The 14425-nt window shown below is 37.3% G+C and overlaps 1 protein-coding gene across 3 annotated transcripts in view; it reads right to left on the bottom strand.

Moving 5' to 3' along the window:
- Positions 1-2673: 2673 nt before the first annotated feature.
- BTAF1 (B-TFIID TATA-box binding protein associated factor 1) overlaps positions 2674-14425 on the bottom strand; it is a 58183-nt gene continuing 46431 nt past the window's right edge. For 2 of the 3 annotated variants that reach the window (XM_026094131.2, XM_026094133.2), the window contains 13 exons: positions 12499-12651; positions 11819-11940; positions 11562-11729; positions 11305-11382; positions 11094-11223; positions 10241-10382; positions 9943-10073; positions 9402-9527; positions 8521-8673; positions 7687-7898; positions 5435-5594; positions 4627-4797; positions 2674-4263 (listed from right to left, as the gene is read on the bottom strand). In XM_026094131.2, the coding sequence (XP_025949916.1) occupies positions 4117-4263; positions 4627-4797; positions 5435-5594; positions 7687-7898; positions 8521-8673; positions 9402-9527; positions 9943-10073; positions 10241-10382; positions 11094-11223; positions 11305-11382; positions 11562-11729; positions 11819-11940; positions 12499-12651 (1893 nt within the window). In that variant the 3' untranslated portion in view covers positions 2674-4116. Of the gene's footprint in view, positions 4264-4626; positions 4798-5434; positions 5595-7686; positions 7899-8520; positions 8674-9401; positions 9528-9942; positions 10074-10240; positions 10383-11093; positions 11224-11304; positions 11383-11561; positions 11730-11818; positions 11941-12498; positions 12652-14425 lie in introns of those variants that run through there. The other variant, XR_010389732.1, reaches the window with a different exon arrangement.

The following is a 14425-nucleotide window of genomic DNA, read 5'->3' on the forward strand; positions in this document are numbered from 1 at the left end:
GCTTGAAATCTCTCCCTATGCCAAAACTATATTTAGCACTGCATGCCTAGCTCTATTTAATGCTGCATTATTTGCCATTTTTGTCCAGGTTAATCAAATCTTATATGTGTGAAAGTATTTTCCTCAGAGAAGTTCTCCACCATTTCTTAAAGTTGTCCTACTTCTGCTTGAATTGAGACCATGCTATAAAGATGAGTAACCTGTAGAGCGATGTGAGGGAAGGAAAAAAAACCCACTATGTCATCACTAATGGTAAGTTTATGATTTTGGCACTGGCCATTCCCAGGTCAGGCCAAAAAGCATGATACTACTTAACTCAGTGTGGAATTATAGCTCCATCTTAAAACATTTATCCTGATTAGCTAGCATATCCTTTCTTTGAGGGCTAGGGGAATCAAATCACCAGAGCAAAATACCACACATCAACAATGTTGCACATACAAAGTGCCAGGAAAGATGCTTCCCACAACAGCACAAGACACTCCGAGCATGTCTCAGGGATTGATGATTTGGACCTACTGAAGCAAGCTTTGTTATGGGAAGAAGTTTGCAACCCAGTAAATCGTTCTAGGTTGGGTTTAATCAACCTGGAGAAGTTCTCGATGAAAATAGGAGCTTAGTAAGGTTAGCATCTTACGCTATTTAGTTTCTGCTAAACCACTGCTTATAGTGGGCTTTTTAAACAGAAAATCTTTTTCTCTTCTGATGTTGCTTTCAGAAACAAAAAGTTGCTGCCTCAAAGTACAGAACTATGACTTTTCTTATGTGAATCTCAACCCAAAAATTTTCTTCAGGAGCTGTGCACAAAGGAGAGCTTCAGTCAGTCAGTTTAGGACTTTATTCCAATTCAGGGGGAAAAAAATCCTGTAGGAATAGTAAGCAAGTCATTACTTTTAGAGCATCCTTCTTGACCCGGACACAGCAGATAGCCTTTGTTACTAGAGATCAAGCTGAAGCCATAGTATTCTCTTTTTTGGAAACAACAGCTTTTGTCTTTAAATGTGGTAGTTCTAAGATGAAACAGAAGTTTCTAGAGGCATCTAGTGTTAGGGGCTAAGGGAAAAGACTAAACAAATGAGTTAAGCTATCATGACTAAATTAAAATCACACCTAGAATCTTTAGCTTTTTATTTTGGCAAGTTTGAAATTAGTAATACCACTCTCCAAAAGCGCTGCAGAACAGGATAGAGTAGTATACTTAACTATAATAGCAGAAAGAAAGCAGCTTCTTACTGAGGTGGGCTATAAAGACAACACACATGGAAAAAGACAGACTTGTCAGATTGAATTCTCAGTTTACAAGTATGATAGACATTTCAGAAAGCATCTGTATGCAGACTTTGCAGAAAAGGGTTTTTCCATTTAGTTTCAAGTCATAGAATAAAGTCTGACTGAAAAGCAGCATTACCCATACAGTTATTTCAGAACAGTTCCTCTTGCCCAGAATGCAGCAGCTAGTAAGGGGTGCTTAGTTTTCAGAAATAAGCAAACTTTGGATCTGGGACTACATCATTTTCTGGAGGCCCAGCTTTGGTGACTGTTAGTGTTCTTTTGATGCCACTAAAGAACAGAAATAAACTAAAACTTCAAAGAAAGTTGCCTCCATTTGCCAAACTTTGGGCATACATGGTTCTGCTCACTGTACTTTTCTGGGGCCTGCAACATGATCAAAATTGCAGCTGATTCAAGGTTTAGGCTGTGTTTTCATTAGCAAATACAATACTGCAATAGGATCAGAGCTACAGGGCAAAACAATTGATGCCGAGAACCTGACATTCCGATATATTTGAATACCCATTAAACAGGCTGAGTGCATTCGGAGGCATTCTGAGTGTATCTCTTGCTTTAGTTTCATTGTAAAGGAATCCAGTTGGTGCACTGAAAATACTCTGCACTGCAAGCCAGACCAGGCTAAATCTGCTTGCTTAGAAATCACAGCTAACCTCTTAGTCAAATATTAAGATAACTAAAAGTGTTGTATATACAGACTTAGTGCTGTGTTCCTGCTGATTTCCATTTTGACAGCATTAATTCACAGAACGCTTAAGATCAGTATGTACACCTAATAATCCTGAAATGATTATTCTGTTTTTCCCCTGCTTCCCTGCACTTTCTAGGTGCAGGAGTCCTTCTAATGTCATATCTAAGAAAGCCATCACTAAGAGTATTATGGTTGCATAGCAACCTCAGTGCAGTAACTAACTACTTTAAAGCAGTCCTATGAAACTGCAGCTTAGCTGTATATTTCTTTTCCAATGGGAGCATTGCAGGAGTCAACATTTTCCAACTACTGCAACCAATAAAACTCTGGAAGAACAACATATGCAATGGTTTTATTACTAAATAAAAGCTTCTTTATTCAAATATCTTATTTCTGGGCACTATCACCAGATTACTGCACCAAGTTACCTTAAGTTACCTAGTATTCACACATGATAATTTGTCTGCTTGCAGAACAGCAAGCCCCATCCTACATCTACCCCTTGGATTATCAGAGTTGAAAGTACTACAGAAATACTCTGTGCATGAATGATGAAGGTGACATGCAGTTAAAGTGAAGTAATGTAGTGCTAGTAATCCAGCTGTAATTCCCCAAAGCATTAGTCCTTTACCTGTTCAGCTACAGGGAAAAATGTTCTCTACAGAAAAACTAACGTGGACATACACAACATACAAGTTACATACTCCCAGTTTTGTTTATTTTCATGGAATGCTAATTTAGTTACAGTATGGCAGTTCATAACTACTGAAATGTGACATGAATTCATCTCCAATGCTGCAGAACAGTCTTGATTTATATATATTTTTTGTTTTAAAACAATCTTATTTTACATAGTTGAGGTCTCTGGTGGTTTTTAAGCTCTGATGCTTAAGCACACAGCAGGCTACAAACCTTAGATTTTATATTTATACATATATTCTGTGTATTCAGACAACCGCTGTAAGTTATCTATAATTTAATATTTATAAAAGTGCATATACTGGTACATATGCACATCTAGAAACACACTTTTACTACTGCCTCCCTTTTATAAAAAGCTGCTTAATATACAGCCATATTATTCTCACTCACTGCTATAAAGTCCTTTACTATCTTTGTTACATGATTTCAACTATTGAATTCCCTCAAACTGAATGTAGGTATTTCTATGTATATGTTTTCCTAAAAAAAAATCCTCCCCATTCCTTTAAGTTTTAAATCATGCATTAGTTTAGTAAACAGTCACTTTAGCACGGATTTTAGAATCCTAGACAGTGTAAAATCTACTTCTGGAAAATGTCTGTCTCTATATTTAATTTTTTTTTTTTTAGTTACAAAAAAATATAGAATTGAAACATACTGAATACATGCATCTCTCAAAGTGGCTATACTTTAGCCTTATAGATAAATTAAAAAAGTACACCCCTGTTAACAGGATGCAAACATGGCCTCAAATAGACCATTACCTGTATAACTCATTACATTAAAAAGTTCAAGTCAACTGTTCTCTCAAGATGATGTCAAAAGACTGAAGAGCATAATGTATTTATATTTAATATACAAAGGTGGGTACACATACCTAGTGCCATTTAGTCAACATTTTCAAGGCTTCTAGGCTTTGCCTCTGGTGATGCAAGTCCTGAAATGATCTGAATGAAAGTTTAAGTTGAAACTTTTTTTTTAATACATCTTAAAAGCAAGTTTTGTTTAAAAGAAAAAAATGTACACTGGACAACCTGAAGTACTCACTGAAACATCTGTACAAAACTTCTAGATAAAGAAAGAAATAATGGTGGACTTGTTTCAAACAGAAGTAACACTTGTTAACATGTAAAAACCTGCCTTGTTTTATTCCTCTACCCAGTAAGAATTTGCAGCTGTTCAGAACAAGTAAAACTGAAACCACCTCACAATGTTTACATTTAAAGTTCTTTTATACAGTGCAAATGTTTAAGACAGAGTAACTCCCCAGTGAAACAGGTGACACTATTGAGTGCCAGTCTTTTGAAGATTCTTCTTTCAATAAGTCTATTTACACATTAAGCTAACGGTTCACTATATATGCTTTGAAGTTTGCTGAATATCAGCAGAAAAATACGTGAACTAGCAGCAGTTGTATTAAGAATATATGATGGTTACTTTAATGAATGCATAAAGTTTTCAAGACTGTATTCAGTGTCATACTGCTCTTGATCCCATAGTTCTCCAAGGTTTTCGAGTACTGATTTCATTGATGCTTTCCCAGAAGAGGTAGAGGTATCTGCTTTTTCAGTTTTTCCATCCTTCAGAAAAAAGGACAAAACACCACCAAATAAAAAACCAGCATACATATACACACAGATACATACACACACACACTTAATAAAAACTTTTTCAGAAATACTTACTGATCATGACCACTTATTCTTAGCTTCCCTTTATGTATCATTGCTACAGAATTCTCAGTCTGATGATTAATTTTGGAAAATATCACTTCCCTTCCCCCTGTTTTTCCAGGAGCTGCCTACAGTTCATCATTCCACTTCAAGTGTTCATCTGATTAAGTTTCACATCTCAAAGCAAAGCTTTTCCCTGAAGTTATTGTCTATTTTTAGGTTTTTTGGGTTTTTTTTTTGTTTTTTTTTTTTGCACAGATGGTTCTTTACCTTGTCAAGAGTGAACAGATCAAGAAGCTGTTCTGTTCCCATGCTTTGTAGGCTAGTATTTTCTTGGCTAATCACTGTATTTGCAATATTCATTTTGAACTTCTGAAGACCCATAATCTTCTCCTCCAGAGTTCCCCTAGTTATCAGGCGATATACATTAACAACACGTTTCTGGGGGGAAGAAAAAAAAGTAGTAACATTTAGAAAAAAAGCATCTTAAATATTCCAGAAGGCATAACCTTTTATTGTTCATTGCAGACAGCCCAGTAGCAGTTTGGCTTGGAGTTACCCTTCAATAAGCATACTAAGTTTGGTTGATACTAGGTAAGAAGAATGAGTATGAGACTGTGCCAGCATATGGCAGAGGCCAGCTGCAATTCTGTCTGTGCTTGAGGAGTTAGAAGTTAGCTGCCCTGTACACCTTTGGAGTGAGAGACTGTAGAAGCTGTCACTCTTCCCCTATCCAGGCAACAGTCCTGTGGGGCTTCCCTTCATTTTCTTGTCTCAGTTGCATCTCTTTCTCTATTGAAGGATTATTCTTCCTGGCCTCTCCTCAGCAGCTCAGGACATACAGAGGATGGGAGAGGCACAGGCACACCAAGTTTGGGGATCAGATAAGAAAACAGACCCTTCAACATCTGACATTTGCAGACAATAATGAAAAACCCAAAATGACACACAACCAGCAGGAATGAAAAGTAAGTGGAAACTACAGAAGGTCACTTGTATTACATGCACATAACCCTATCCAAGTTCAAAGCAGCAGGAGTTCAGTAAGAAAGCTTATGGGAAATTAAGAGTTTTTCACCTGTCCAATACGATGTGCCCGATCCATGGCTTGCAGGTCTCTCATTGGGTTCCAGTCATGTTCCACAAAGACTACTGTATCAGCCCCTGTTAAGTTAAGTCCCAATCCACCAACATGTGTGGTAAGCAAAAGAACATCTATAGATGGGTCATTATTAAACCTGCAGTTAAGAATGGAAAAGGAAGTCAAGCATGATAAAATTCATTAAATACTGTAATTTCAAAATTGCTTTGAAGTTCTCCTGTTGTAGTATTCAACAGTAGCTGATATACTAATAAAAGGTATAAAAGCATTAAGGAATTAATTACTAAGTTACTAACTCCTAAATGGACACTAGCTTGCAGCACCTCTAGGACTTCTGCCCACTAGAAGGAAAAAAATGTGATAAAAATTTTACAGTTGGTCCCAAAGTTAAATACATCTTAGTCACAAATGAACAAAGTTATACATTTCCTTAAAATTGTTTTCCAGCTTTCATCATGAAAGTTAAAATTAATGTTTATTTTCTTATATTAATACATGCCACGAACACCAAGGTTCAGATTTACTTCTTAACACAGTTAATGACAAGACAGGGCACAGGCTACAGCTGCTTGCAGTTTTGCTTTCCTGTGGGACCAAGACCTTCATAGTGTTAACTTCATAAATTATGTTGGGACCACAGTGCAATCGCCTTAGTTTTACCAGATTGCCAAGGATCCCAACCTGATGGGATCAGCCATTTTCTCTCCAGTTCTGGAGGTACTTAGAAGTGTCTGACAGGGAGGCATCCCACAGTTTGGGGCAAAAGTACAAGGGAATATGAACAGAGCATTTGGACTCTAGCAACAGAATGAAACATCCTCTCTGAATAGGCCAGCTTTCCCCTCCCCCCCCCCCCAAATGGTTTGAGGGACTCTAAGCTAGATGCCCACTGAACAGCCTGGAAAACAGATGTTTGGTTGGCCAAAGCTAGATGACATGTGCATATGAACTAGGCAAGATTCCTAGGAAAGGCACAATTACAGTTACTTTGGCCTTGTTAAATCATCACAAGAGAGCACGGTTCATAATTTTTCTATGGTTAGTGTGTCTGAATTAACCTGATCCTCAGGACATCATGAGTATGAAAAATAAAAAGTACCAAGGGGGAGAAAAAGGAGCAGTTATTGCAGCACTAAACTAACTAACTGATGGTATTTTTAGTTGTGTATGTATGCAGGTAACTCTTCCCACCTGCTGTCCACTTATTTTATACATGACTACCCAAAAGCAGCAGCACACTGAAAATGCAAAGTACCATATTTTGCCAGTTTCTTCCCTATCCTAAACCTTGGTAAGTTTTGTCTTCTCAGAAATACTACATACTATGGTCAGGGAAGAGAGACACACTATGGCAGCCTGGTTTGGTGGTTAAGGAAATCTATAGTAATTTTATGCTTCAGCTAATAACACTGCTGGTGGCATTTTGCACCAAAAACCCCTGCAAGTTCTCGGACACTTCAGTCTTCTCATTTGTTCTAGCTAAATAATGACATTTGTGTCTAATTCCTCTTTCAGTAAGAATTAAGCTTCCAAGGATCCAGGTCCACATGTCAAGGAACATACTACAGCAGAACAGTAGATATGTTCACATATCATAAGTTATTTTTATTTGCTCTGACTCATTTTTTTTTTCCTTTTTTAAAGGATTCTTCCTCCAACAAGGGATACATTGTCTTAAAAGAAAGTTAAGATCCTCTGATATAACCAGAGAGAAGAGCAAAGACTGCAAAATAAAACTGTAATCATCTCCAGGATCAGCATGATGAACAATGGATAGCACAAACACTAAGTTAATGCATTTGTCTTTTAACATAAAGCTCTTCATGTGCCAGTTGTCATAGGAGTACCCAAATATTCAAATTTTGTTTGCAATTTGGTACTGTCTTTAGTAAGTAAAGTAATACAGGAAGACCAACTACTTACTATTTTCTTCATCAACCATAACATACTATGTTTTTAAAGAGACATACTTAACTTTCAAAAACACGCAGTACTTCAGTTCTGATAGAGTCTTCTGCTAATAAGCTTTTATATATTCAAGTGATTTAAACTAAGTTACACAGTGATGATCTGACAGTCAGTCACATCAGTCTACATCAGTCATATTTACTAAATTTTGTATTTCCATATATATAAAATGTCCCATGAGACAGGAATAATTTTGTGCCATATAAGTAATATAGTTCATTATAGTTGGCCTTATATTGGCCACGAGGGGACAAGCTTACCGTGACACAATGGAATGCCTCTGACCAGCAGGTATGCTGCCGTCTAATCGTAAATATGTAACTGAGGGCAAATGAGGTTTGAGAAGGTCATGCTCCACTATATCCAGCATGCTCTTGAGCTGACAGAAGATAAGTATTCTGTGCTGGGCCACAACAGCTTCAGTGCCACTCTCTGAAGATCCACTGTTCCCCAAACCACAGTCTAGCAGCAGCTTAAAGTAGAAAAAACATTGAAGTGTGTTGTCAAAATAACAATAGCTTTCATGTAAATATTGACATTGATGGACTGTCTAAAGTCTAAAGAAAAAAAACATTAAGTTACAGGAAAAAAGTCTGTAAGTGATGGTCACTCAAAAAAGCACAGCAGGAAGTTTGACTCCACTGTCAAACTACAAAGAATTTTAAATTTGATAAAGAATTTTTTTCATCTTGTTTAATCTACAAGAGAATTTATATCTGTAATGCAATCTAACTTCATAAAGCTAATAATCTGTGTAATAAATAGGAGAAAAGTTTTCCTGTAAGGAGAGAGACGAATAAAAAACAGTAAAAAAGTTTTTGACAAGGCAGCAAAATTATGTAAACACCATCATCCCCCAAATTAGAGAGAGAAAAGCCTGTTGATGCAAGCTTGTGTCCTCCCCCACCCAGTCTGAGTTTCTTCAGATACAGGAGAATAGAAGAAAAAAGCAAGAAACTTGTACTTTGTTTCAGCTGCCACATTTTAAGGTAGGTTTTCAAATTGGTAGAGTCTTAAATAAAACCTTCCAAACCATAACATCAGTAGAGACACGCATTTATGAAGTTTAGGGTGCAACATGCAAGTCTACTTACTTGTTTTAAAGCAGACAGTTTAGGTGCATGCTGGATATCTCGAAGGGATGAATTATGGGCCGCAAGTTGTTCTGTAATTCTTTTATGTTCTGGATGCTGAGTTGTTAACACTAATGCTGGATGGTTGCATAGCTTCCGTAAATATTGCAATGCCTGCAGTTATTTAGAAAAAGACGTTCAGAGAAATGGTTAGCAACAATGTAGCTGCAGAAATGGGGAGAACAAAATTGATCCCAAGCATGGAGGCCACGTGGCCACATTCCACAAGTTAGACTTTGATTTTCATTCAAATAGAGTCATGCCTTAAAACAAAGCAGCAAAAGCCCCACCACAGTATTTCAAACTGAAAGCCAGCAACTGTTAGGATTATAATAATCTTGGTTCCTGCTGCAGGAGCTCTGCAGAGCCTTTCAGATAATTATTGCCTCCAAGTACCAAGACTTAACTTGCAAATTTTACAAGACCATGAACCTTCGTAAACTCTTCTGTTCATGCTACTTTTAGAATCTTAATTCTGCACTGTAACAACTGATACGATCAAGATTTTTTCCCTCTAGTTTTGATGTTTTGCACTTCTGATAGTCAATTCTAATTTGAGTAGTATGAGATTCACAAAACAGCTGAATGCTAGTTGAGCAGAACATATTATTAAAAAGATTTAGTAGTTTTATATCACTGTTAAGACATGAAAATATAATTTGAGCGTAATACCTCTACATCACCTTCCAGACAGGGTGATTCAAAGCCATGAGTATTTCACTTAATACAGCCACAACTGTATAAACAAGCTAATTCTTTTAGTCTTCAGTTTTAATTAAACCAAGAAATATCATTAACAGAAATAAATGAACAAAGCAGTAAAAATTACTGAAGAAGTCTACCTGAAATACATGACCAGTAGCTTTCAACTTTGGTTTTTCAGTTTCTTCAGTCAGCGAAATTGAAGAAACTGTTTCATCAATATCACATTTGGCACGAGACTTGGCAAAGTCTTCATAAAGCTGAACCTGTAGATTAGGCACCAGATAAACAATTGAGTATGTGTTTTCCCCAAGAGAAAGATAAGAGAACTAGATATTTTTAAAAATTAGTTCCAAGTTCAAATTCTGAATCATCTTAAATCAAGAAAGCTATATGTAGCACAAGATCAACTTTAATGGTAGAATCAATTGCAAGTTATTTTCTTTCAGCTTAGAGAGTATTTAAGAATTTGCAGATGACTTGTAGAAACATGCCAGAAATTAAGCCAAGGAAATGTTCTGTTACTACCATCCTGAAATTAGTTTTTAAACGAAAAAAATTTCTGTTCTGAAGCCCTGGACAATGTCAAGGCTGACATTAAATTGACCCAGGAATACACAGCTGCAAGTGGCTCCTTTGTGGTCTTAACTGTGCTGAAAAACAGCCATTTCTTACTCATACCTGTAAAGGACTGAGAATACAGTAATAGTCTTGAATAATTTTGGGTGGAAGATCTTGCAGTACATCCTCTTTCATTCTCCTTAACAGGAATGGCAGAACTTGGCGGTGCAGTGCTTCCATTGCAAGAACGCCTAGTGGAAGGAACAGAAACAGTAAGTACTTCAGAGAGAATAATTACTTTGAAATATTCAGCACAGAATATATCTGATATACTAATACTGACCACGCTTACTATATTCACTAGGAGTTCTCAATTAAAGGAAAGAGACAAGAAAAAGATTTGCAGTTTGATCCTTACCAGCCTCTTGTTCACGACTGGAGCTTCGGGCATCTCTACTTGCCAATATTGGTTTGCCATAACGAGCTGCAAACTGGCGTTCAGTACCCAAAAATCCTGGCATAAGGAAGTCAAACAATGACCACAACTCTAAGACGTTGTTCTGAACATAAAAGAAACATTTGTTAAATTATTTTCAAAACTAATTAATTGTTCCAAATCATCAGGAACATTCCCATACATTCAACACTACTTGTAAAATGCCACAGACACCAAAAAAAATTTTGAACACCTGGAACTCAGTGGGTCTTTCATCACCCTAAGTTACAGGAAGATGTGTGAACAGTAACACATAAATGGACTTTCTACTGTGTCCGATGTCTTCGGGCACACCCCAAGTTCTTCTGGACAATAAAACCCAGGAGAACTCCAGTGGGCTCAGTCCTAGATTAGACAGATACTCCAGAGACAAGTCATAATAGGAGGAAGCCCAAAAATCTAAAGTTCTTAAAAGTCAAAATTACTGCTAACTTCACTAGCGTGAAGCATAAGAAAATGCTCTCGCCCCTTCCCTGCCTGCTATTTAAAAGCAAAAAAGTGGTAGAGAAACTCTCATTTGGAACTTTTCAGCCCCATTAGCACCATGGATCCTGTACCCATTTCCCTGCATATAGGCACAGAGAGGAAGGAAAAAGACAGTTTCAAGCATTTAGTAAGGAAAGGCTTATTTTACAAGCTGTACTCTGAACAAAACAACTCTGATAAATACAATAAATTTGACTGCGAAAGACCTCCCTTGCTTGTTTTCTACTACTTGCCCAACTCCCTGGGGGAGAAAGGAAGAAAAAAAGAAGAAAAAAGGACAGCAGTTTACCTGGATTGGTGTCCCAGAAAGAATTATCCTGTAATTGGCAGTCAGCTGTTTTACTGCTTTTGACAATTTTGTCTTTCCATTTTTTATTACATGGCCTTCATCAAGAATGCAGTAATTAAACTTAATATTTCTAGAAATAAGAACATAGACTGAAGTAGCATCAAAAATTCCAAAGACTATTAAAAACCTCAGAAAACAGACCAACTCTTACCTGAAGAAATCAATGTCATTTCTCACAACATCATATGAAGCCACTATGAGATTGTGTCTTTTCACCTGGTGTTGTAATCTTAGGGGAAAAAAAAAAAAAGAGGAAAACACATAGCTGAAGTGTTCCTTACATGCATGTTTTTATTTCAGTCTTTAAAGGTATAAGTTTTACCATGCCCATAAACTATGCTTCAGTAGTGAAATGAACTGTGAAGTTGTTTGGGCGATACTTTAAGTGATAAATGCAAACTGCGTTACCTTGCTCTTTCAGTAGGAGGTCCTGTATAATGCAAAGGATTAAGATACTCTTTTGAGCAAAATTTTCCCACTTCATCCACCCAGTGTCCTGTAAGTGTGGGAGGGCACACTACCAAGGAGGGAAGAGGAACACTGTCCACCAGTTTTGTTCTTGCATATTCTTGAGCCCTTTAAGAATATTAGAACATGTTAATTTTTTTCCTCAAAAACCTGTCTTTAGAAGTTCTTAAGCTAGAATGTTATTTGTTTAAGCTTACCTGAGGCAATGATCTCCTGCAAGAATACAAATGGATTGTAAAGTTTTTCCTAAACCCATATCATCACAGAGAATTCCATGAAGTTTGTATTTATTGAGAAATGCCAACCAGTTTACTCCGTCCTGAAACAAGAGTTAAAAAAACTGTCTCAGAGGAATTAAAAACTAGTCTTCCTAGCTAAGCTTCCCTTCAAATCCATCATTGCCAAACTATGACTTCACTTCCCCCACTCCAGACTCTTCACATAACACATTCCCAAAATGCAGTTACAGGTGTACATAACTACTACTCAGGACCTGTCCATAAGTGGCAAAAATCTAAAGACTACCATAAATGCATCCACTACAGCTCATTCACTCAAATCGAAGAGGAATAAAGGGAGAAACCTAACAAATGCCAAACAGCACAACCAAGCCCGGCCCTGCAGTTGTGAAGTGCCCCAGTCAAGTAAAACACAGCCCATTGGTCATTCCCTGAGAAAAGGAGCAGAATCTAGAGAAATCGGCATAAAGGAAATTTTTACTTAACTCCTTCTTTACACAGGGAGGGTCCCCCTTTACAGAGGGAAAGGACAAATGTATACCGTTCAGATTAAAAAAGAAAACATGAACTCCTGCTCTTCCATAAAATCCCATCAGATTGGAACTTACTGTTTTTAAAATAAAAGCGCGAGTTGTTACCTGCTGATATTTTCTGAGCTCTGCTTTGATTGGTACTGGAATTTTATAGTTTTCCAGTTTTTTTCCATCCAATAATTGCTCTAGGAAGTGGCGTTCTTTAGCTTTCATTCGGATTAATTCTTCAGACATGTTTGGTGGATCTGGAATGCCAGCCTAGAATAATGTTTTTGAACAAGCAATCAGAGCTAGAGTACTTAAATCTCACACAGACAGTGCAAAGTAAAACCTCATACTAGCTTAGACCTTTTAAACAAATGGCAAAGATCTACAATCTTTTCGATTTTATAAATCAAAGTTTTGTGCTATACTTGCTTGATTCCTTGCAGATCAGTTCCTCCAGAGTTTTATCAGGCACAAGACAAATTCTGCCCCAAAGGAAGAAATGAAAAGCTTGATAAACTTGTATACAAGAGGGGAAATCCTGGTCAGGCTCATAAGATGACAAAAACTGAGCTATTCCACCTTTAGTTAGAGTTTCATCAATTGGCTAGAAGAGACTTTGACACCTGTTTCTCCTTAGCCACAATCTACTGCATGAAGTTAGCATGCATAAGAAAGAATACAAACAGCTGGAAATTCCACCTATCAGAATTGTATCTAAAAATGATACTGAAACCTAAAGAATATAAAACATACAGCTGGAGACTATTTCGGGGGGGGGGGGGGGGCAGGGGGTGGTGGGGAACAGCAAAAAACACCCCTGCCCTTGGGGTTTGTAGCAACTCATTTTGACTCCCCGGATGCTTCCCATGCCAGGCCAGAAGCCCAGAGAACCCATCTGGGGACTGAATATGCTCAGACATTCTTGCTCACTAATAACACACAGCAGCAGTGGCGGCACTGTTACAACACACATGCTCAACCTAGCTGTTTTCACGACCACCTCCATCTTTAGCTAGCTGTTCTTCAAACCTCAAGTTACTAATCCCTGAGGGAGAGCTCCCAGCTGAGAGGGAGCACTCTTAAGTCTTCACCAATTCCACCGTGTATACGGTCAAAGGAAGGGAGAACTAACTCAGGTTTCAGATGTTGGGGGTGTTCCAATAAGGTATTTAAATATATACATACACACACAACCCCCTGCCTGTTCAGCCTCTCTACCCTCCCTTCTAAAATAATTTTAGATCTTTAACTGGCACAGTATTCATGCTTATTTGCTTCAAGGTAGTTTATAAAAAGTAGTTTATAAACAAATTTTAGGTAGTTTATAGAAAGCCAGCAGCACACACAGAGCTCTAGACACCAGATACACTCTTTGTTTTGTTACTAAGCTTTAAGCCATGTTTCATGGAAAAAAATCCAAACAGAGTGGCAAGTTATTTATCATTTAATCATACAACAACAATTACTGAAAACTAAGATTTTGGTCTTTTAAAACATCTACAAGACTACTCCAACAAGTTTGCTCATTTAAAAAGGTAAAATTGCATCCATAAGTACTACTCCCAACACTCTCCTCTACGCACCGCTAAACTCTCACAATTGCATGTTAAAAATGAGACTTGAGCAGCACCATAAATAAAATACAAGAACCTAAAAGAAATACAGAAGGTGCATCTGAGCAGCCAGACTGCTGTAGACAAGTTCTCAGGTGTTTGGACTTTGTTTTTACATTCGAAGTTCTGTTTGCTCAATTCTAGCTTCACATGAACATCACATTTAATGCACAAGTCTTTATACTAAAGTGTTAATAAAGTATTAAATTCTGTCATGTTTGAAAATGCTAACAGAAAGCATTTCAAAACAAAACTGGAACAAATGCATCTCCAAACATGTCTAATGAAGCCTGCACTATTTCATTTTACTCAAGTTTTTAAAAGTGTCCTTTAATTTATTTTGTGCTTTACAAGAAAGAATTTCGTGTTTAGTCAAACTGCACGCCAAGGATACTGAATTAAACTTCATTAGTTTTCTCTTAAATGTTATC

Source organism: Dromaius novaehollandiae, chromosome 6, assembly GCF_036370855.1.
Source record: "Dromaius novaehollandiae isolate bDroNov1 chromosome 6, bDroNov1.hap1, whole genome shotgun sequence".
NCBI classification, from domain to species: domain Eukaryota; kingdom Metazoa; phylum Chordata; class Aves; order Casuariiformes; family Dromaiidae; genus Dromaius; species Dromaius novaehollandiae.